A 25,148-nucleotide genomic window follows, 5' to 3' on the forward strand; every position below is an offset into this window, starting at 1 on the left:
TAATCTTAGATTCAACTTTATTGTCATTGTGCCGAGTACAGATACAATGCCAATAAAATGCATTTAACATCTGACCAGAAATGCAAAGAATAGTGTTATTTACAAAATAACTGAATAAAAAGTAAGTGCTACAGCATACAAATATAAAAGTACTGAGACAGTACAATATGGGTGCAATACTGCTTAGCGCTGTGATGTGAGGTTCAGCAGGGTCACAGCCTCAGGGAAGAAGCTCTTCCTGTGCCTGCTGGTGCGGGAGCAGAGGCTCCTGTAGCGCCTACTGGATGGGAGGAGAGTAAAAAGTCCATGGTTAGGGTGAGATGCATCCTTGATAACGCTTTTCGCCCTGCCCAGGCAGCGTTTATGGTAGATATTCTCAATGGTGGGCAATTGGTTGCCGATAATCTGCTGAGCAGTTTTCACCACACGCTGGAGTGCTTTGCGGTCCAATACGGGACAATTGCCATACCACACTGAGATGCAGTTGGTGAGTATGCTCTCAATGGTATACAATGGTAAAAGTCATAAAACCTTAATGCGGGTATTGAAATTTTTATTCATGAGCTAAAATTTTAGGGCTTTCAAGAACACCGTAATGGTGCCAGGCCAGGACCTGCCACTGTACCAAATAAATTTTTTTATAAAAATACATATAATGCATTACATGCTGCCTTTCCTAAAAAAGCTAACTGGTCTAAGATTATCCAACCACAACAAGGTATTGGCGAGTCCAATGAACAATATATACAGAAAATAGAATAATATTCAGGATTGCCAAAAAACAGGATATGGGACCTGTATTTAGTAATAATTAGTATTATTGCAAATGGTCTTATGTCCTTCTCAAAAAGAGAATTAATGCCTATTAATGTCCCGAAATCAGACCCAGTGGAAGTTAGCATCAGGTCCTGTGCCTGTAAACTTATATGGAAAAGATTTATTTTGTAAAATACAAGCAACTATTACCTGCATTCCTGAAGGACTTAATGTGTGTATACCAGAGAGCCATTGTGAACTATGCTATTTCAGTAGGAATCAACCTATTTTGTATGTGGCAGTTACTCACTACCCACTTATCAAGAAGTCTGGAACATTTTTATGAGAGTGCCTGAAAACCTCCGGAGATTTCTCTAGATTCTGTTTAGACCTACAATCTAGTAAGCTGCATTGTTATTTTCACTGTATGGTTTATTATGACTTGTCTTGGAAATTGCCAGTTTATGAAGCAGAAATTGCACAGCTATAATCGGTAAGGAAATTGTTCTCTACATTTCTGAAATAAATGTGGGTGATTCCAGTACTTGGCAATGTTGTGACTTCACCACAAGGTTCAGTGGACGATACACAATCAAGAGAACAGGGAATCCCACTTAACTTTAGTGGTTTCCAGAGACAAGGTGGCAAAGGACCTTGGACAATGCTCAAGGGTCTGAGAGGACTGTCACAACAGAAGATCCTGAAAATGACCGGATGAAGTCTGTGGCTAGTGGAATGACATAAGGGCTTTCTCTTATTGCTCCTTAGTACATTAGAAGCAGAGGCAACCTTTGAACAGAAAGTTGTAGAGGGTTGTAGTTCAGTTCCAATGTGGAACTTTTACTCTCTAAAGTTACGCTGCAACTTTAGGCCTTCCAGCCAAATGAGACAGGTAAGATGCTCACAGCTGAGCAACATAAAGTGACCATGAGCCCAAATGATCCAGTGCCCCACAGGGCACAGTACCCTCTTTCCACAGGAGCTGAAGAGGGGACTGAAAGATCATACAAATCAAACATGGTATGCCCTGGTTTATCACAAGCTGTACGTCAAGTTTGTGAACAATGTATGATATGTATTTTACAAAATCCAGGCAAACAAGTGAGTATCCTTGCAGGCTGTCTTACTACAGATGTTTGGGAGGATCTAAATTAGTTTGGTAGGAAAATGGGAACTGGAGTGATAGGGCTGAGGTTGAGGCAGTTGGTTTATGAACAGTTGAGATTGCTAGCAAGAAGAGGTTGATGATCAGGTAAAATTTCAGTCAACGGATGAGTTACAATGTAAAGGGGGACAAAATCAAAAAGGGTGAATACAGGACTGAAGGTGTTACATTTGAATGTATGCAATACAGAATAAGGTAGGTGCACATGTAGCAAAGTTTGAGATTGGCAGGTATGATGTGGGCATGACTGGAAAAAAAATTATAGCTAGGAGCTTAACATCCAAGGATACATATGCTATTGAAAGGACAGGCAGGTAGGCAAAGGGGTGGGGTGGCTCTGTTGGTAAAAATGAAATCAAATCCTTAGAAAGAGGTGACATAGGATAAAAGGGTGTAGAATCCTTATGGGTGGGGCCAAGAAACTGCAAGGGTGATAAAAACCCTGATGGGAGTTGCATACAAGCCTCCGAACAGTAGCAAAAATGTGGGCTACAAATTATAACAGGAGATAGAAAAGGCATGTCAAAGGTCAATATGCAGGTAGATTGGGAAATAACACTATTCTTTGCATTTCTGGTCAGATGCTAACTGCATTTCATTGGCTTTGTATCTGTACTCGGCACAATGACAATAAAGTTGAATCTAAATATCTAAACATCTAAAAATCAGGCTGGTGCTTGATCCTAAGAGGGGAAATTTGTGGAATGCCTACAAGATGGCTTTTTAAGAGCAGCTTGTGATTGAGTGTGCTAGGGGATCAGCTATTCTAGATTGGGTGTTGTGCGATGAACCAGAATTGATTAGAGAGTTTAAGGTAAAGGAACCCTTAGGTGTCAGTGATCATAATATGATAGAAGTCACCCTGAAACTTGAGAGAGATAAGCTAAACTCAGATGTACTAGTACAGGTGCCCCCTGCTTTTCGAACGTTTGCTTTACGAAACCTCACTGTTGCAAAAGACCTACATTAGTACCCTGTTTTCGCTTTCAGAAGGTGTTTTCACTGTTACAAAAAAAAGCAGCGCGTGATAAAAGGCAGCGCGTGATAAATGCAGCGCGCGCTCCAAGCAGCTGCTCTCCCCCGGATTCGGAACTGCATTCTTGCCAGCATTGCTTAATCACGTGCCTGTGAGCAGCCGTTTGCAAGATGAGTTCTAAGGTATCGGAAAAGCCTAAAAGAGCTCGTAAGAGTGTTACACTTAGCGTAAAACTAGGCATAATTAAGCGTTTCGATCGTGGTGAACAAAGTGAGGACTAAGTGAGTTTGGCTTGTGGAAGCTGACGAACATGATGTTGAAGAGGTTTTGGCATCCCATGACCAAGAACTGATAGATGAAAAGCTGATGCAATTGGAAGAGGAAAAGATAACAATTGAAACTGAATACAGTAGCGAACGGACCGAAAGTGAAGTCGTCCAGGAACTGAACGTGAAGCAACTGCGTGTGATTTTCACTGCAATGATAAAGTACAACTTTAATTTTAGTCATAATCATAGTCATAGTCATACTTTATTGATCCCAGGGGGAAATTGGTTTTCGTTACAGTTGCACCATAAATAATAAATAGTAATAGAACCATAAATAGTTAAATAGTAATATGTAAATTATGCCAGTAAATTATGAAATAAGTCCAGGACCAGCCTATCGGCACGGGGTGTCTGACCCTCCAAGGGAGGAGTTGTAAAGTTTGATGGCCACAGGCAGGAATGACTTCCTATGATGCTCTGTGCTGCATCTCGGTGGAATGAGTCTCTGGCTGAATGTACTCCTGTGCCCACCCAGTACATTATGTAGTGGATGGAAGACATTGACCAAGATAGCATGCAACTTAGACAGCATCCTCTTTTCAGACACCACCTTGAGAGAGTCCAGTTCCGCCCGCACAACATCACTAGCCTTACGAATAAGTTTGTTGATTCTGTTGGTGTCTGCTACCCTCAGCCTGCTGCCCCAGCACACAACAGCAAACATGATAGCACTGGCCATCACAGACTCATAGAACATCCTCAGCATCGTCCAGCAATTTTGAAAGGGTATGTAGGTTTAGGGGATATTTGCAGGATGGTTTGAGTCCTTACAAAGAACTGCATGATAGAAAAATGCACGAGGCTCAGCAGTCAAGCAAGCCTTCTGCATCGGCCACAGCAGTCGACGAACCTCGACCTTTGACATCGAGGCAGGCAGTCATAGGAGAAGATGAGCTGCCTGCTCTAATGGAAACAGACGACAAGATGACACCTCAGTGTCCCACCACCCCGTGATTCGCAGAGAATGCAGCGGTAGCTGGGAGGCACACAGCACATCTTTAAGAAAAAAGCCGAAAAAAACATCCTAATTAATTGGGTGCCACCTGACACGTAATTAATTAGCATGTTTATTTTGACTTTTTTCTTAAAGATGTGCAGGATGCTTCCCAGCTACCGCTGTACCCCTGCATGCTTCGCGGTTCGGTATCTGTCGGCGGCCTGGAGGGTGGGGGCCACTGCACCACCCAACCTGCGACGACTCAGTCTAACACACCATCATCAGTGTGCTTGGCGATGAACCAATTCCGGTAAGTGATACTACACTGTACATACATTATTTCTACTTTATATCGGCTGTGTATTTTTACGTGTTATATGGTAAGATTTGGCAGCTTCATAGCTTAAAGGTTACTGGAGAGCGCTTGCGCCGTGTTTTTGCCAACAGCGCTTACGTGAGATTTTCTGCCGACGGCGCTTGCGCGAGATTTTCGCTACGGAGAACAGTGCAGTAATGATTGTGGAAAAGTATTTCTACTTTATATAGGCTGTGTATTTATCATATCATTCCTGCTTTTACTTTATGTTACTGTTATTTTAGGTTTTATGTGTTATTTGGTATGATTTGGTAGGTTATTTTTGGGTCTGCGAACGCTCACAAATTTTTCCCATATAAATAAATGGCAATTGCTTCTTTGCTTTATGACATTTTGGCTTACGAACCGTTTCATAAGAATGCTGTAACCTTCGAACAGCGGGGGAAACCTGTATTACACTGGAGCAAAGGGAATTAGAGAGGCATGAGAGAGGAGCTGGCCGAAGTTGAGCTGAAGGGAACATTAGCAAAGATGGCGGCAGAGAGCAATGACTGGAATTTCTGGGAACCATTCCGAAGGCGCAGGATAGATACATCCAAAAAAGGTATTAGTATTCTCAAGGCATGATGCACACCGTGGCTGACAATGGAAGTAAAAGCCAACATAAAAGCCAAAGAGAGAGTGTATTATAAAGCAAAAAATAGTGAAAGTTGAAGGATTGGAAAGCTTATAAAAACCAACAGAAGGCAACTAAAATTGTCAAAAAGATGGAATACAAAGATAAATGAGCGAATAATATTAAAGAAGATACCAAAGTAAAATATAAAAGAGAGGCAAGAGTAGATATCGGACTGCTGAAAAATGGTGCTAGAGAGGTAGCAATGGGGGACAAGGTAATGGCAGAAAAACTGAGCAAGTATTTTGCATCAGTGGAAGACACTAGCAGTATGTCATAAGTTCGAATGTATCAAGGGGCAGAAGGGAGTAAAGTTGCCATTACTAGGGAGAAGGTGTTTAGAAGCTGAAAGATCTGAAGGTAGATAAATTACCTGTTCCAGATGGTCCACACCCCGGGGTTCTGAAAGAGGTGGCTGAAGATATTGTGGAGGCCTAGGTAATGATCTTGCAAGAATCAATAGATTGTGGCATGGTTCAAGAGACTAAAAAATTGAAAATGTCACTTCACTCTTTAAAGCAGGGAGACAGAAAGAAGGAAATTAAAAGCTAGTTAGTCTGACCTCAATGGTTAGGAAAATGTCAGAGTCAATTATTAACAATATGGTTTTGGGGTACTTGGAGGCAAATGATCAAGTAGGCCAAAGTCAGCATGGTTTCCTTAAGGGAAAATCTTATCTGACAAATGTTTTGGAATTCTTTGAAGAAATAATAAGCAGGATAGATAAAGGACAGTCAGTGGACATTGTTTAGTTGGATTTTTCAGAATGCTTTGGCAAGGTGCCACACGAGGCTGCTTAACAGGAACCCGTGGTACTACAGGAAAGAGACTGGCATGGATAGAGAATTGGCTGATTGGCAGGAGGCAAAGAGGAAATAAAGGGAGCCTTTTCTGGTTGACTGCCGGTGACTAGTGGTGATCCTCAGGGGACTGGGTTGGGACAGCTTCTTTTTACATTATATGTCAACAATTTGGGTAACAGAGTTGATGATTTTATGGCCAAATTTGCAGATGATACAAAGATAGATAGTGGGGCAGGTAGTGTTGAGGAAGATGGGAGGCTGCAGAAGCATTTAGACAGATTAGGAGAATGGGCAAAGAAGTGACAGATGGAATAGTGTCAGGAAGTGTATGTTCATGCATTTTGGTAGAAGTAATAAAAGAGCAGACTATTTTCTAAATGGAGGGAAAATTTAAATATCCGAGGTGCAAAAGGTCTTCGAGTCCTCATGCAGGATTCCCTAAGGGTTAGTTTGCCGGTTGAGTCAGTGGTGAGGAACAAGTGTGAAGTTAGCTTCATTTCAGGAGGAATAAAATATAAAAGTCAGGATGTAATGTTGAGACTTTAAAAGGTACTGGTAAGGCCTCACTTGGAGTAGTGTGAGCAATTTTGGGCCCCTTATCTAAGAAAAGATATGCTGACATTGGAGAGAGTTCAGAGGAGGTTCATGAGAATGATTCTGGGAATGAAGGGCTACCACATGAGGACCAATTGATGGCACTAAGCCTGTAATCACCGGAATTCAGAATAATGAGGAGTTATATCATTGAATCCTATTGAATGTTGAAAGGCCTCGATAGAGTGGATATGGAAGAGATGTTTCCTATGGTGGAGTAGTCCAGAATCAGAAGGCACAACCTCAGAATGGAGGAATATCCACCTAGAACGGAAATAAAGAGGAATCTCTTTAGCCAGTAGTGAATCTGTGGAATTTGTTGCCACAGGCAGCTGTGGAGGCCAAGTCATTGGCTATATTTAAGGCAGAGGTTGATAGATTCTTGATTAGTCAGGGCATGAAGAGTTACAGGGAGAAGGCAGGAGATTGGGGCTGAGAGGGAAATGGGTCAGACATGATGAAATGGCAGATCAGACCATATAGGCCAAATGGCCTAATTATGCTCCAATAGCTTATGGTTTTATGAAGGTGTAAGGATCTTATACACCACCCTCAGATAGATTTTGAAGAATTGCCTTCGTGTGAAGGATATAAAAATGCCTTGCTCATTATTGATGTTTTTTTCCATGATGAGTTGAAGCATTTCTTTGTAGAAAGAATGTTGCAGTTACAGTAGCTGACTGTTTATTGAAGGAAATCATCCTGAGGTTTGGGATTCTTTGGAAACTGTCTAACAATGACGGTACCCATTTCACTGAGAAGGCAATAAAAGTAGTTTGTAAGGCTTTACAGATTGACTGATATTTCCATTGTAGCTACCATCCCCAGTCAGCAGGCTTAGTAGAAAGGATGAATGGTACGATTAAAAACAAGTTCAGTAAAATGTATGAGCGACTGAAAGTTAACGAGGCGAGTAAAGTCTTGCAGTAATTGAAAGAAATGGCAAACGTGATAAACTACAAAAACAGCATGATAGAGACAGTGAAAAGTCTAAACAGCAAATCTTTGCATGAAACAAACGAGTGAAAGAACACTGTAGTTCAATCAATGTGCATTGTTTGAATATTTTTTCCTCCCCCTCCCCTCCTTCTGTTCTCCAGTCTAGCCTTTTACCTCTTCTCACCCACTTATCACTTCTCCCTGGGCCCCTTCCTCCTTCTCCTTCTCCTGTGATCCGCTCTTCTCTCCTATCAGATTCCTTCTTCTCCAGCCTTTTACCTTTCCCACACACCAGGCTTCACCCATCACCTTCTAGCTAGTCTTCTTTCCTTCTACCACCACCCTGCCCCACCTTTTTATTCTGGCATCTTCTCCCTTGCTTCACAGTCCTGAAGAAGGGTCTTAGTATGAAACGTCAACTATTTATTCATTTCTGTAAACCATGCCTGACCTGCTGAGCTCCTCCAGCATTTTGTGTGTGTTGCATTACGTGAAGTTTCAAACCAAACTAAAACAAAATGGAAAAATGCCATTGCAACTTCAAGTTAGTGGTGCTGCTAGTCGTAGTACTGCTGGTGTTCTGCCCTGGCTAACACCTACTTCTGAAGCTCTGCCCAAGAAGTTACAGATCACATCGGACATTCTCCCTCCACAGCCACCACCATCCAAACTTTAGTGAATTACATGACTCCGGTAACAGCAACACCATCTGAACTCCAAGGAATTACAGCATGGACATAACAGACTCTACAGCAGCCCAAGTAGCTCATGTGAGAGCAGTGATGAAACAAAAAGATTGACAGCTACGTCAGATTAAATTATTGCTAATTATTGTGTTGATGAGCCAGTGGCAGATCAATTGGCTATCGCTCAACCACTCAACAATCTGCTGAATGACTAGTAATGCTCAGATGACCCTGTGACTCCTAATGAAGAGTAACTGAAAGCATTTTAAATTTTGAAGGTGACATTGTGTATTGCACCTGCAAATACAGGTGCAGGTATGTCAACAAGAAACACACGACACCAATCTTAATTCAAGAACATGCAGGCGACAACATCCTGTTGGTTAATATTCTGCCAAAGGTTTGATTCTAAACACTGATGTCTCTTCAGTGATTGAGTGGGATTCAAATAGTTGATTCTGGAACTGGAGTGCTGGCATTAGGTAATGTGTCACTGCAACTGGAAGAGCAAAGGCCCCTATCTGGGAAGCAGTAAGGATACATGTACAGAACTGACAAGTCTCAGTCCTCCCCATCCACTAAACAGCACTTATTGAGTCTGTGGTTACCTGGCCTATCCCAGGCTGCTAGGCATGTCCCTCTGAGTATGAGGGGAAGTGGAGACAGCCATAGTCCTGGAAGGGCTGCTCCTTATCTTGCCTACATAGCATCCCATATGCAACACTTGGCATCACCACCTCCCCACCTTCTGGTCCGGTGGCACCAGAGACCAAGAGATTCCGGAATTGCCATTCCAGGATATGAGACTGCAAGATTGCCCTAGGAACTGATTAATAGGGCACCAGCTTTGGAGAAAATAGAGTGTGAAACTGCATATGTCTTTGATCAAACCCAACAAGCATTAACCAAGTTGTCAGCAGAACTGGTGGCAGTTGTTACAGCAGTATTACAGAACAAAATTACTTTGGATTTTATTCTATCAGAAAAAGAGGGCACTTGTGTTGTTCTACTTACATAGCTGACGAATCAGAAAATATAACTCACTTCGCAAAATATATCCAAGAAGGTACCAAAGAGATTATGAGGATCAGTATTTCAACTATTACACTCTGGGAAATGGATGGTAGTTATGGGACACTGGGAGGATGGTGGGCAACTGTTCTGCTTTATGGTATAACTATCGGTCTTATAATAATAACTGTTCTTCTTTTATGATTTTTGTATGAAAGAAGAGGATACTAAGGTAAGGAATAGGTCCTAGTTGAAATGGACGGATGAAAAGGGAATTTTGGGTCGGGCTTTGAAACTGCATCATTGCTTTATATACATACTGCTTAAATGTATATTTCAATTAGTACATTTGGTAAAATGTAGTGTCATGAAATGACAAGAAGGAGGTAATGTGGAAATGTCCTTTACTTTTAGTGACAAAATGGAACCTGTATTGTACCAGACTGCTTTGCTAAAAGTGTTCATGCAAAATTATACCAATGGAGCCTGGGTCCTTGATAAACTGCAGACCCACATATCGTTACTGGAAGGATGCCTAGTACACTAATTAAGCAGGCAAACAGAATGAAGCTGACCTTGATCTGACACTTAAAAAGGAGTGATTATGTTGTCTGATTTTTTTTCAAAGCTGGCACCAGCTCTTGTGCAGTGATGGTCTTCCCTTGTAGCATATAAAATAAACGTGATTATGATTGATCCACCCTGTTAATTGTTGTTTATTATAAGATGTAGCGAATAGGTGCTTGATGTTAGGCACTAGTATAATTGAAGCCTGTTTAAAGCAAGTGTGTTGCTAAGGCTGCCGACGTGAGAGGTTAAAGATATCAGTAAATGCTCCAGCCAGTCGATCAGCACGGGTCTTTCGTACTTGGCCAGGTACCCTGTCTGTGTTGTATTCTTTCCATGAGTTCACCCTCCTGAAGGATGCTCTCACGTTGGTCTTAGAGACAGAAATCATAAGGTTACCGGGGGCTGTTCGAGTTCATGAAGATGCTTTCATGTTTTGACAGTCAAAGTGAGCATAAAAGGCATTGAGTTCATCTGGGAGTTAAACTTTGTTGAGTTCTGATGAGGAGTTGAACTGAAATTTTAACCTTCTCCCTTTCCACAAATACAGCTTGAGTATTTACAAGATTTTCTGTTTTATCTGTTTTTCGGTACAAATTGTATTTACAATATTGTGGTTGCTCACCTGCTGAGAAGTTTAAAATCAAATGCCCACTGATGTATTTATTTAATGTGATTCTGGCAGTAGCTTAATAAAGATAAAGTTGCTCAGAAACATAGACCAAAACATAAAAATTCCAATTACAATATAAAATTGTAAACAGACCTTTGATTCTGAATTTAGATGCTCGAGTATAATTTTGACATCACACCTAATATTGGTTATGTCTCACTGTACCTACATATCCCCATGAAACAATACAATATTGAAACAACAGTCTCTACCTGCATCCTCAGTTTCTTCTTCCTCCTCCTCCTCCTCTTCTTCTATGCAACTTGGCACAGCACCTTGAGCACCAACATCTTGCATTTGAATTCGTTCCACCATAAAATGCTAAAAAATGATAAAAATATTAATTAAACAGGCATGTTGAGAATTTGCCAGCCATATCAAATGTCTTTTTAAACAGTTACAGCATTAACCTGAAAGAATATGCACTAAAATCAAATTCAAATCAGTTATATATGGCAGTAAAACAAATATATTCAGAGGAGCTATTTGAAGGTGCAAATATTTAACACCTCCAAATTTATAAATAAGTTTTAATAACAAAACATCCTTAAATAACTTTTCCAAAAGTTTCTAATAAGAACAGTCATGCTGACCTTGCAATTCATTCGTTCAGGGATACACATTAAAGGCAGCACAGTGTTGATCATTTTGGTCATGAGCCAGCCACTGCTAAAGCTACATAGGCCATTCAGACTTGTTCCTGCTTCACCACTAAATCATGTCACAGCTCACCTTTTACCTCAACACCAGCTTTTTGCTCTCATATCATATCCCACAATTATCTTAATATCTAAAAATTCATCAAAGGTGTGCTCAGCAAGTGCACCCCCATAGCCCTTCTGGGTGACAAATTTATCTCTGCCTGGAATGGCTGACTCCTTTAATCTGAATTGTGATCCTTAGTGAAGCATCAAATGCACCTTCCCATCAAGCCCAGTACATTTTAGTGGGATCACCATTCTTAATTAGAGAAAGCCTCGAGTTTAGAAAAATTGAAGGTGATTGATTGTACTGGGTCTGCTTAATTTCAGGCATATTGAATATGTATCAATTTGATAATCAATCTGATGAACCTCTGCTACATTCCCTCAATCACAAGAGAAAGAAACAACACTTTTGCACAGCCTTCCAGATGTGGTCTCACCAGCACTCTATATAATTGGAGCACCACTTCGCTACAATCATGCTCAAATCATTTTTGGAGAAACACCACCAGCTTGCTGTACTTCCATGTTTACTTTCAATGATTCATGTGCAAGAACACCCAAGTGCGTCCAAACATCCACTTTCAAGCCATTCATTAAAAAAGTTCCCTTTTCTTCCCAAGCAACAATTACAATGCTGAAAGGACACAGCAGGTCAGACAGCATCTGTGTACAACTAACACTTCAGGTTGACACTGTTCATCTGGACTTCAAAGCGGAGGCCTCATAGTTTCACCATTGTATTCCATCTGCCATGACCCTACTCACAGACATCCCACCTCTCCCAGAAGTCTCCCGCAAATTGATGGTGCTACCTCCCTGAAGTGAGTTTTTGCAGGGTGGGATGTCTGTACTCATCTATAAACAACTTCAGTTTACTGTTGCTGAATTAATTAAGCAGGCTGGATTTGCACTTCCTAATTCAGAAAAGTGAAAGGTGATCTCACTAAAAGGCACAGTGCTATCCATCTTGGTGGGACTACTAAGATCTAAGAATAAAGAGGCTGACTCCAACTCCATTCACTTAATCACCAAGTCTGTCCCTTTGTTCTGATGTTGCAATTCGCCCCACCTCTCATCTCCAGAGAGGATATGTTTGTGGATCTCCTACCTTTAGTTGAAAACAAAAAAAAAACCTTTCTACATTAATGTTGTTTCACTTGAAACATTAATTCTGTCTCACTCTCCTCAGGTAATAACTTGAAAGCTGATTATTTTTCAAACATTTTTTGTTTCATTCCTCCTGTCTTTGTACTTGAAGTAGAAATAAATAAAGGTTGCTCGTCAACACAAAAGATAACATAGCCACTTTGTCACAAATACCCCCTCTTCAGAATATAAAGAACATGGTTCTATTATCTATACAATCTAGCAGCACAAATTAAACCCTGAATGAAATATACCTGCTGCAAATTCAATTACACTTCATCTACATTACAGTACATGCATTGCATTATTCACATAGCTCACAATCACTCCAACCTTTTATGCTTAGGCATCACTCCAAACAACTGATGGCAATAAAACAAATACCACTGTGTTCAGATGTATGAAGGAGTCACAAATTCAGATATATGATCTATTTCTTCTGGACAGGACAAAAATGAAGAGTCAGGAATTCACTTTTGCAGAATTAAGTTTCACTACTTAATTATACATATTGAGTGTTATATTTCTTATTCAAACAGGAATGGAATGCTAAATTCATTTTTAATCAGACACACCTCAACATGCAATCAAATGCTTACTTTCTGAGGAGACTCCAGAATGTATCCACTACAAGACAGCCAATTCTATTGAACATGTTCATCATAAAGCCAACTGCCTGAGTGACTCTCAGGGACCAGCTATTAGAAAAAACCATAGGAACTACAGCACAGAAACAGGCCTTTTGGCCCTTCTTGCCTGTGCCGAACCATTTTCTGCCTAGTCCCACTGACCTGCACACGGACCATATCCCTCCATACACCTCCCATCCATGTATCTGTCCAATTTATTCTTAAATGTTAAAAAAGAACCCGCATTTACCACCTCATCTGGCAGCTCATTCCATACTCCCACCACTCTCTGTGTGAAGAAGCCCCCCCTAATGTTCCCTTTAAACTTTTCCCCCCTCACCCTTAACCCATGTCCTCTGGTTTTTTTCTCCCCTTGCCTCAGTGGAAAAAGCCTGCTTGCATTCATTCTATCTATACCCATCATAATTTTATATACCTCTATCAAATCTCCCCTCATTCTTCTACGCTCCAGGGAATAAAGTCCTAACCCATTCAACCTTTCTCTGTAACTGAGTTTCTCAAGTCCTGGCAACATCCTTGTAAACCTTCTCTGCACTCTTTCAACCTTATTTATATCCTTCCTGTAATTTGGTGACCAAAACTGAACACAATACTCCAGATTCGGCCTCACCAATGCCTTATACAACCTCATCATAACATTCCAGCTCTTATACTCAATACTTTGATTAATAAAGGCCAATATACCAAAAGCTCTCTTTACGACCCTATCTACTTGTGACGCCACTTTTAGGGAATTTTGTATCTGTATTCCCAGATCCCTCTGTTCTACTGCACTCCTCAGTGCCTTACCATTTACCCTGTATGTTCTACCTTGGTTTGTCCTTCCAACGTGCAATACCTCACACTTGTCTGTATTAAACTCCATCTGCCATTTTTCAGCCCATTTTTCCAGCTGGTCCAAGTCCCTCTGCAGGCTCTGAAAACCTTCCTCACTGTCTACTACACCTCCAATCTTTGTATCATCAGCAAATTTGCTGATCCAATTTACCACATTATCATCCAGATCATTGATATAGATGACAAATAACAATGGACCCAGCACTGATCCCTGTGGCACACCACTAGTCACAGGCCTCCACTCAGAGAAGCAATTCTCTACCACCACTCTTTGGCTTCCTCCATTGAGCCAATGTCTAATCCAATTTACCACCTCTCCATTTATATCTAGCGACTGAATTTTCCTAATTAACCTCTCATGTGGGACCTTGTCAAAGGCCTTACTGAAATCCATGTCGACAATATCCACTGCCTTCTCTTCATCCACTTTCCTGGTAACCTCCTCGAAAAACTCCAATAGGTTGGTCAAACATGACCTACCACGCACAAAGATTCTGTCTCTTAGTACTCCCTCCAATAACTTACCTACTACCGACATTAAACTCACCGGCCTATAATTTCCCGGATTACTTTTCAATCCTTTTTTAAACAACGGAACAACATGAGCCACTCTCCAATCCTCCAGCAGCTCACCCGTAGACACTGACATTTTAAATATTTCTGCCAGGGCCCCTGCAATTTCAACACTAGTCTCTCTCAAGGTCCGAGGGAACACTCTGTCAGGTCCCGGGGATTTATCCACTTTAATGTTCCTCAAGACAGCAAGCACCTCCTCCTTTTCAATCTGTACAGTTTCCATGATCTCACTACTTGTTTCCCTTAATTCCATAGTCTTCATGGCAGTTTCCTTAGTAAATACAGACGCAAAAAACCTATTTAAGATCTCCCCCATTTCCTTCGGTTCCGCACATAGCCGACCACTCTGATCTTCAAGAGGACCAATTTTATCCCTTACAATCCTTTTGCTCTTAATACACCTGTAAAAGCTCTTTGGATTATCCTTCACTTTGACTGCCAAGGCAACCTCATGTCTTCTTTTAGCACTCCTGATTACTTTCTTAAGTATTTTCTTGCACTTCTTATACTCCTCAAGCACCTTATTCACTCCCTGTTTCCTATACATGTCATACAACTCCCTCTTCTTCTTTATCAGAGTTGCAATATCCCTTGAGAACCAAGGTTCCTTATTCCTATTCAATTTGCCTTTAATCCTGACAGGAACATACAAACTCTGCACTCTCAAAATTTCCCCTTTGAAGGCTTCCCACCTACCAATCACATCTTTGCCAGAGAACAACCTGTCCCAATCCACGCTTTTTAGATCCTTTCTCATATCTTCAAATTTGGCCTTCTTCCAGTTCAGAACCTCAACCCTAGGATCAGATCTATCCCTGTCCATGATCAAATTGAAACTAATGGTGTTATGACCACTGGAACCAAAGTGCTCCCCTACACAGACTTCTGTCACTTGTCCTAACTCGTTTCCTAACAGGAGATCCAATATTGCATCCCTTCTAGTTGGTCCCTCTATATATTGATTTAGAAAACTTTCCTGAACACATTTTACAAACTCTAAACCATCTAGACCCCTAACAGTATGGGAGTCCCAATCAATGTATGGAAAATTAAAATCCCCTACCATCACAATTTTATGTTTCCTGCAGTTGCCTGCTATCTCTCTGCAGATTTGCTCTTCCAAGTCTCGTTGACTATTGGGTGATCTGTAATACAATCCCACTAATGTGCCCATACCTTTCCTGTTTCTCAGCTCCACCCATAGGGACTCAGTAGACAAGCCCTCTAATCTGTCCTGCCTGAGCACTGCTGTAATATTTTCCCTAACAAGCAATGCTACTCCCCCACCTTTCATTCCTCTGCCTCGATCACATCTGAAACATTCCTAAGAATTGTTACAAGTCTTGGTGAACAAAGTTAAATTAGCCAATTGCAAAAGAGATATGATTATGGAAGCCTGAGAAAAGAAATAACTACAAATGAACATTGAATTCTCCAACTTCCGGTAATTCCCTCCCCCTCCCTTCCCCCATCCCAGTTTCATTCTGCCCCCTCCCCCAGCTGCCTATCACCTCCCTCATGGTTCTGCCTCCTTCTACTACCCATTATGCTTTCCCCTATTCCTTCGTCACCTCCTGCCTATCACCTCCCTGCATCCCCTCCCCCACCCCTTTATCTTTCTCCTTACTGGTTTTTCACCTGGAACCTACCAGCCCTTTCCTTCCCACCCTCCCCCCACCTTCTTTGTAGGGCCTCTGCCCCTTCCCTCTTCAGTCCTGACAAAGGATTCCGGCCCGAAACGTTGACAGATCATTTCCACAGATGCTGCCCAACCTGCTGAGTTCCTCCAGCCTGTTTTGAGTGTTGCTTTTACCCCAGCATCTGCAGAGTATTTTGTGTTTACAGATGGGCAGTGTCAGGCGGACAATAAAGTGTGCAAGCATTCTCCACTACCATATCCATACTGTGCTTTAAACACTCTTTTTAAAGTTCAAAGTACATTTTATTATCAAAGTATATAGATGTCACCACATACAACCCTGAGCTTAATTTTCTTGCTTGCATTCTCAATAAATCTATAACAGAATAATAACCATAATAGAATCAATGAAGGACCACGCCAACTTGGGTGTTCAACCAACGTGCAAAAGACAACAAACTTCAAATACAAAAAGAAAGAAAGAAAGAATAGTAAATAATAAAATAAGCAATGAGTATTGAAAACATGAAAGAGTCCTGAAAGTGAGTGCATAGGTTGTGGGAACATTTCAATGATGAGGTAAGTGAAGTTGAATGAGGAGATTCCCTGTGGTTCAAGACTGTAATGGCTGAGGGGTAATAACTGTTCCTGAACCTGATGGTGTGAGTCCTGAGGCTCCTGTACCTTCGTCCTGATGGTGGCAACAAGAGAGTATTGGCTGGATGGTGGGGGTCCCTGATGGTAAAGGGGAATATGTTATAGATTACAGGCCTTTCTACATGACTATAGTTCTGGATGGCTCATCAGCTTGAAATATGTTATTTAAGTTGTTTTGACTGAGATGGCTGCTCAAATAAAACTCCAAACTTCACTCTGCCTGGAAGTGGAGTGTCTGCAGTTAGAGGGGACAATGCCACTGGCAAAAGGATGTGACAACTCCCCTAGCAAATGCTGGCATATGAAATTGAAGAAGGACAAGATACTGAAGCTCTTACTTGAGTCTTGAACAAAATGAACCAGCTGTCATCATCAGTGACCCGTATTAGCTCATGTACTGTAGTTCTGCTTCACTAGGGAGGCTGCAACTGTGTATACTACCAATAGCTGGACATGCACCTATTGCAGCTGTTAAGATCACCATGACTCTTAAAGTTTATGATGCAGGTTCCAAGTTCCAACATGTGATTTGAACAAAATCTGTTAAATTACAGTAAACAGATGCACTTTTTTGGCATAAAGATATCAGAATATTTATAAAACCATGGGCTTCCAAGGCGGACAGCAAGTCACCAGTCAGTAGAATATGCAAATCCAAGCACAGTGTGGTACTGTGGCGACATTGTGCTACATCAGTTCTCAAATGTCCATCTTTTCCACCTTAGCCAGTCATTATCAGTTTACAGACAGTTCTGGGGAACAGAACTCTAATGTATTCTGGGCACTGCCTATATACAGAAGTGTGAGGGAGAAGAAGTCAGAGGCTAGTGGATGATAGGTGAAACTAGATTGACAGCTGGGCATGGGAGGGAGGCGTTGGGCAGATGGAGACAGCTGGGGAAAGGGGGCAGGAGATGGAAAATTGTACCAAAGGGAAGAAATCCAGGTAGATAAAGATAGGTATGTGAGTGTTTGGTAGATGAAACCAGGAGGGTAGGGTAATGAGTTTTGGTAATGGGTTGGAGGCTGTGGAGAGGGGTAGGGATGATGTAGGGGATAAATAGAGGGAGAGAGAAACAGGGTGGACTAGTAGGAATGTAAAAGCAACACAATAAGTGTAGGTTACCTCACATATGAAAATTCAAACCTCTTTCCATTCTGGCACCAACCTGTCTATCTTCTGCCTTCTCCACTGACATGGTGCAACAAACAAAAGCTAAAACAACATTTCAAGTTCCACCTGCACAGTTTATAACCTACAGTTTTGAACACTTAATCTTCCATCTGCAGGTAACCCACACCCTTGAGATCCCAGCCACACCCAATCTTCCTTTCTGTCTACACTCTCAGTCCTGATACAGAGTTTCACCCCAAAGTATCGACCATCCCTATGTGTCCAGAGATGCTCATTCTTATTCATTCTTACCATTACAACTACATTCAGGCTGCATTACTTGGCATGTTGGCCAGTGTTAACACACTAGTGTCTCACAGCTCATCTCAGAACTCTCTAAAATCGCAAGCCAATATTCACTCCAGATTAACCTCCTCTGAGTTCCTACAGCCCAATGGTGGAAAATCACACATGAAATAGCACCTATGGTGCACCCCTCTTCAAGGTGGATATTGCCATTTAACTTATCTTAATGATCTATAATGTCTCAAATACCAAACACATCTAAATGAGGCACACAATCCAATGCTGCACTGGCCTTTCATAGCATTAGCTGGTGTTCTAAATGTGTCGTTAGGTGGCGTTTTGCATCTGCTTCCTGCACCATGAAATCCATGGCTTATAAAATTATAGCTTTTCTTAAGATCTCGAAGCAGTGAGTCCAGAGGGGCTCTTTTCGAACGAAGCATCTGTAGAATAAACTATTTTAACGGGCCATCTATTTTTGCTTATTTCATGGATTGAACGCAGTACAATTTATTTGTTGGGTGCACTATGTTGAACTTTGAGTGCCTTTCTTACACCCTTTTAAACAAGCACTTAATATCATCGTCAGCCAACAAAAGCAAATACTGACAGAATTCTGAATTGAAAAGACTGCCTGTGTGATATAGCCTCCCGGAGAGAATAAGTTCTTAAAAAAAAAATTGAGTGTCATAAGATGCACCTCCTCATTTATCTTCTTGGTCTTATTTGAACTAGCCATCTGTCAATAAGAGAAAACTCAACACATTAATGGAACTTTAGAATTTAGAATTTAATATTGTTACTTAAGATTGCTACTGGGGATTTGTTATCATAAGGAAGAGTTGTGTGCACATGAACTTCCCAAGAGGACAATACTGTTGATAAAAATCATCAAGTCATCGATGTTGATTCTTACTGGCTCAGTACCAAATATAGCAATGTGAATTTTACAATAAAGGTTTTACCTTTCTGCTACACAAAATAGCTCAGCCGCTGTTGCTGTGGCAACAGCCTGGCTGACTACTGTGCCTGTCTGGTTTAATCAATCGTGCACATTAGCTTGCATGTGTTGTTCTCCTTGAATGTTGCAACATTATTTACCATATCCATTTCTTTAAGACATGATTAAGTTATAAAGTTCAGATCAAAATATTAATCACAAAGTTAGTGTGAATTTTCAGTAATATCTGAACTATGAAACTTAGCTTCTCTAAAAGGAAATACATGCAGTACCATTCCTGACAGCAGGTGCAGTATAAACATATATTGCCTATGTTTACTCAGGAAATTAAAGAAAATGAAATTGATGCTAAAATCTAAATATTAACTGCTCAAAATCTGAATACACAGCAATGAATCTGAATAATAACAGCAAATCAACTTTTAGTCCAAAAAGTATACTTTAATAATGAAGGTTTTTTCCCTCAAAAAAGTTTATCCAGCCTATGTAGAAATATGCAAATTTCTTATCAGAATTTCCAGTTGTGGTGTAGTTTCCTAGATATAAAAGCAGTTATAGTACTGGAATATTTAAACATATTTCATTTAGCGAACACTTTCTGATGGAAAGCATGGTGTAAGTCAGAGAACACTTGCTTACCTTCACAGCCTCTAACTGAGCCGAATGACATCGTTGCAACAGGTCAACGAAAAGATAAATCAACAACACCTGTAAAATAAAATTGTTGAACAGGTCTGGTCAATCAGATATTTTCAACTAGGATAAAGTAAGGATAGAATCCAACATGTTGAAGTTCCCACGCTACTAATTCATTTTAACCTCTACACTAAATGCACTGGAAATAAGTATCTCAAATGAATACCTTGATAAGCAATCTACAAAGCAATTTTTTAAAAATGAGTGGATCACTTAGAAGCTCAAAAGGCTAAAGGCAGCTCCAAAGCCCCTGAACAAGCGAGGCTGGATTCAGGGAGGAAGAGTCAGTCTGGCAGAGCTAATTGTCAGGAACAGTGCAGTAGTTTGTGGGTGGAGATGATGTAGCTGGCTATCAAAGATTGGGGCAGATATTAAAGCCTTGATGACTTTGGTGGTGAAATGAAAGACTGGACCTGGACATGAGGGGGAATTTGACTTTCCTACTCCAACTCCAAAAACCAATCCATTGTAGTTATCACCATTAACAGTAAAATTAATATCCAGATTTGTAACTTGGAAACTTTTAGAATGGATCTTATGCCAATTACATTCAATTCTCTAAACTATGTTTCAGTTAAACTCATTCAAGTTAATTTTATTAGCATGGCTTAGTTCAAAGCTTAAATGGAAAATATTAACAGCAACATTATCAGTTACCACTGACGTGACGAAAAAATGTTACTTCCTTTGACGATGAATAATGTTTAGGTTAAGATCCATTAACCTCTATAATTTCAATGTCAGTTATTTGCAGTACATCTTCCTGGATTACCTACCTGCATAAAAAATCCAGTTATGAATGAGACCAAAAAAGGTTGCAGTCCCGCATGTGCCACTTTACCAGGCAATCCTATAACAACAGAACATAGAACATGGAGAAGTACAGAACAAAAATGGCATTTCAGCCCACCAGGTCTGTTACAATCATGATATAAAGTTAAAACAATCCCACATGGTTTGCACCCCTCTACTCATCTATCGAAATGCCTCTTAAATTTTGCTCTTGTATTTGCTTCCATCACCACCCCTGCCGTGCCCCTACAGCGTCAGAGAACTGTGTGAAAAAAAAGCTTACCTTGCAGATCACTTTTTAACTTTCCCTCCTCATCCTAAACTAATGACCTCCAGTATTTGATAGTTCCATCATGGGAAAAAAACTCTTTGACTACCCATCCTATCTACACTATGCTTCGCATCATTTTATATACTTCTATCATGTCTTCTCTCAACTTCCATCCCTCCAGAGAAAGCAATCAAGTTTGTCCACTCTCTCCCTGCAACTAATATTCTCCTATCCTGAAGATGCACACTCAGTGTTTTAGGAACAGCTTCTTTCCTTTCACCATCAGAGTTAACAATGCTTCATGAACGCATCCTTATTATTTTGACATCTTTTGGACTATTTATTTGACCCAGCTGGTGGTGTAGTGGCATCAGCGTCAGACTTCGGGACGAAAGGTCCTGAGTTTAAATCCAGCCGACTCCCCTGCACACTTTCCATCCGTGCTGTGTTACGAGCTGGTGATCTCTTTGGAAACTGACCCAGCAGAAGGTAATGGCAAACCACTGCTGTAACTTTCTTCGTACGTGGTTCCCCACTATGTCAGAGAGGCGTGGAGGGAAATCGTCCGCTAACCAGAGAAACTCCGGATGTGACGTGCCTTTCCTATTTATGTTTGTATTTCTTATAGGGGTGTATGTGGTGTTCAGGGAGGGGAAGCACATCTGGTGAAGAGGCCTGTCATGTCCATTCCAAGGCACGTCACTCACCTTTGGTCCTCACCAGACACTCAGCCTTCAACTGCAGCTCCAAGTAGCTGTTTGCATGCAACAGCGACCATACATTGGTACACCGCTTCGACAGGTAGGCTGAACCAGGTGAGAGTAGCCGGCGGCTTCATACCCCGGTGAGATAGAGTCATGCCTGTCCAGGCATGTGAACTCAGCTCCGGCTGTCTGGGCAGATGAGATCTACAGTGAGGTCCAGTGGCTAGGAAGGTGGTGCAGCAACAATCCGTGGACAGCGAACGACATGACACGGCATAAAAGATGTCATAGTCATCCACTGTAACCACTGAAGACCCCAGTTTGTGATACTTGTTCATACCACCTGACCTGGATGTCTGAGGTTGGAAGAGTGGAAATGCCCCAGTGTAATGGCTTTTCCTCTTTAAAAATTTCCCCACAGGTTTCCTGTCATTGTCTGACAAGGTGGGAAATCCCCATATTTCTTTTTGTAACCTACTGTAATTTATGTATTGTACTATACTGCTGCCACAAATTTCACAACATAACTCATTGATAATAAACCTGATTCTGATTTCAGGCAACATCCTTGTGAACATCTTCCGTACTCTCTCCAAAGCCTCCACTTCCTTCCTACTGTACAGCAACCAGAGCTAAACAAACACTCCATTTGTGGCCTAACCTAAAGTTGTTTTAGTTTTTTAGAACAACTAGAACATGATTTCCCAAGTCTTATCCTCAATGCCCCAAGCAATGAAGACAAGTACATCATATGCCTTCTCTACCAGCCCCATTCACTTGTATTACCACTTTTACTGAACCATGGACTGGCATCTTCTGTATATTAATGCTCCAAAGGGTCTTGACTTTATTGGATACTGTCCTCTTGTATTTTGTCCCAAAATATTCGCCAAGATGAAACTCCATTAAAAAATATTGGAACTAGAGAAAAAGAAACTCCATCTGCCATTTCTCCACCCTAATATCTAGCTGATTTCTTTTGAGAACTTTCATCTTCAACAACTCCACCAATTTGTGTCACCTACAAATTTACTAAACAAACATCACAAATAAATATAAAAAGGAACATGCAATCTCTAATGGATAAGTATCTCAATAATTAGTCATGCAAAGTGGGACCAGCATTGTAGTGGGGAAGGTGAGAGAGAATAGCTCCACCTGACCTAGGGACTCAGGTGAATTTAGCATGACCTCGTTATGTTTTTCTTTGATCCCTACCTCTGTTCCAAAGTTAGCAGCCACTTAGAGGTCAGGTGGTGAAACCAGTGCCAAGTGGCCACAACCTTGAGAATATTCTTTAGGACTGGAAGGGGGAGAAAAAGTCTCTGGGGTGAAGGAAATTGTGAAGAGTAGGATGTGAGGTGTATAAGAGGCTATTGCGAAAGGAAGAAGGGAGAATGGGGGGCTTGGATGAGGACAGAAATGGAAGCTGTCAACTGACCATCCTGTAGTCTTCTCAAGTACTAGACGATTTTCCAAAGCAATCCTCACTGTAAACCAGTATACTCACTTCATTACAAATCTGCCAAATACGCACTGACTATATTATCAAGCAATTATTTTGTTTCATCAGAATCTAACATGCATCTTCAAAGCGGGCTCTCCCTCCCTTGTCCCGTATCAGCCCCCCACCCAACTATACAGTAAGTACTCTTCCCATTTAAGCTGATTTATAAATGCTTGACCCACTCTCACCCTGAATTTCTGTAAGTTTCAAGCATTTTCTTCGAGCATAGATGGTAGTTAAAATAAAAAGTGAACATTATTTCTCAAGTGACTTACAAATATAGTTCTAAAAAGCTTTTTATTGGGATTGAAAGCATCTTGCTATGACCTTTGGAGAGATGGCACATTAGGTAGATTCTTTCTCTGATGCCCAAATGGTACTCTGGGAGATGTTTGACTGCTGCTGTAGAACCCAGCCCATTTTGCCTCTACTTGTAAAGAACACTTATCTAGCCTGGACTGCAACATTTTCAGAAAATGCAACGGCAAAACCTATTTTCCCCAAGACAAAACTTCTACAATTTCAATCTGCTCCTCCGTGCATGACAGAAATAACATGGAAGCAGAGTTTTTATTTTGTTGCCTGCACTCACATAATCTGAAGCAGAGACATCCTTGAAAGATGCTTCAATTCTTAAAAGGAAACTCATTATTTTCCAAGTCTAATATTGATGGGAACTGTATTAGTAAGATATGGACAATGAAACCTGCCCCAAAAGATTCCTATGCAAAACAGCCACTCTTTCACATTCTTGTTACAGAAGACATAATTGAGGCAATTGGTTTCACTCTGTGGCTTCACAGTTTAAAGACCCTTTCAGCAGGTAAGGCATTACCAATAAAATTATAATTTACTTTTCCTGAGCCATATCTTGGTAATTTGTAAAAATGCTAATTGACTGAAAAACCTACTAGTTATATCATACGGGTTTTTGGAAGTCAGAGAGTAAACCACTCATTAGGCTGAAACTTACAGAAAAAGTTTTATGAAGGACAAATGAACATTAGCAGTAATTTACTTAGATTTGCAAAAGGCTTTATTATACATTAAAACTATACTAGTCTGGCACCTTCAATAATTCACTGCTGGCAAACTTATAATTCTTTTTTTGAAATAAAAGATATCACACAGTAGGATTATAATTTTTTCAATGAACCAAATGAGTTTAAAGGGAGCAGATGAAAGAAAACTCAGCAAGTCAGATGCTGAACGACCAGGATCTCTGAACAAGTAGCTCACAGATTATCAGCATTTTTCTGTCATTTCCTTTCCATCTGCCATTTCACACAGAATCAGATCCAATATTGTAGAATACCTTCACACAACAGTTTGATGAAGTAGTTCAGTGGTGTAACTCCAGAAACTAGAGTTCAACCAGGTCCTTGTTGTTGTCTGGGTAGAGTTTGTGCTTTCTCCCTGATCCAGGGATCCAGGATCCAGCATGTGATCCCGATTTACCCCATATCCAGAAAATGTTTGGTTAAGTTAATCAGGCACTGTAAATGTCCCCTAGTGTACCAGTAAGTGGTAAAATCTGGGAGCTAGAGTAGGGCAGAGTTGAAGGGGATGTGGAAAGAATAAGGCAGGATAGTGTAAATGCGTGCTTGATGGCCAGTACAGATTCAGTAGCTGTGGGGCCCATTTCTATGTTTGGTTAGGTTAATCAAGCACTATAAATTTCCCTGAGTGTACCAGTAAATGGTAGAATCTGGGAGCTGGGCGTGGAGAGATAAGACAGGATAGTGTAAATGGGTGCTTGATGGCCAGTGCAGGTTCAGTAGCTGTGGCTCGATGACTGCCTAGTGTTTTCTAGATCTTCTTTCTCAAACTACTCCAAATAATTCAATTTGAGTAAGAAAATTTGAAAACAACAAAAATATAAAAATCTTCAGATAAAATATATTTACTTTTTAAAAATGTCCAATGGGATTCAATGTGACATACACAGAAATGAACGGTACAGGGTCATACACTCAGTGGCCACGTTATTAGGCACCTCCTGTACCTAATAAAATGGCCACTGTGTCTGTTACCACGAGGAAATCTGCAGATGCTGGAAATTCAAGCAACACACACACAAAATGCTGGTGGAACTTCTTCCTATAGATGCTGCTTGTCCTGCTGCGTTCCACCAGCATTTTGTGTGTGTTGCTTGAA

At 40.9% G+C, this 25,148-nt stretch overlaps 1 protein-coding gene across 1 annotated transcript in view; it reads right to left on the minus strand.

Moving 5' to 3' along the window:
• si:ch211-51h4.2 (uncharacterized) overlaps positions 1-25,148 on the minus strand; it is a 435,103-nt gene that overhangs the window by 371,124 nt on the left and 38,831 nt on the right. The window contains exons 3-5 of the mRNA XM_063045772.1: positions 20,494-20,567; positions 19,661-19,729; positions 10,641-10,749 (exon numbers count right to left, since the gene is read on the minus strand). Of these exons, the coding sequence (XP_062901842.1) occupies positions 10,641-10,749; positions 19,661-19,729; positions 20,494-20,567 (252 nt within the window). The remainder of the gene's footprint in view (positions 1-10,640; positions 10,750-19,660; positions 19,730-20,493; positions 20,568-25,148) is intronic.

This window comes from Mobula hypostoma, chromosome 4 (genome assembly GCF_963921235.1).
Source record: "Mobula hypostoma chromosome 4, sMobHyp1.1, whole genome shotgun sequence".
In the NCBI taxonomy this organism is placed as follows: domain Eukaryota; kingdom Metazoa; phylum Chordata; class Chondrichthyes; order Myliobatiformes; family Myliobatidae; genus Mobula; species Mobula hypostoma.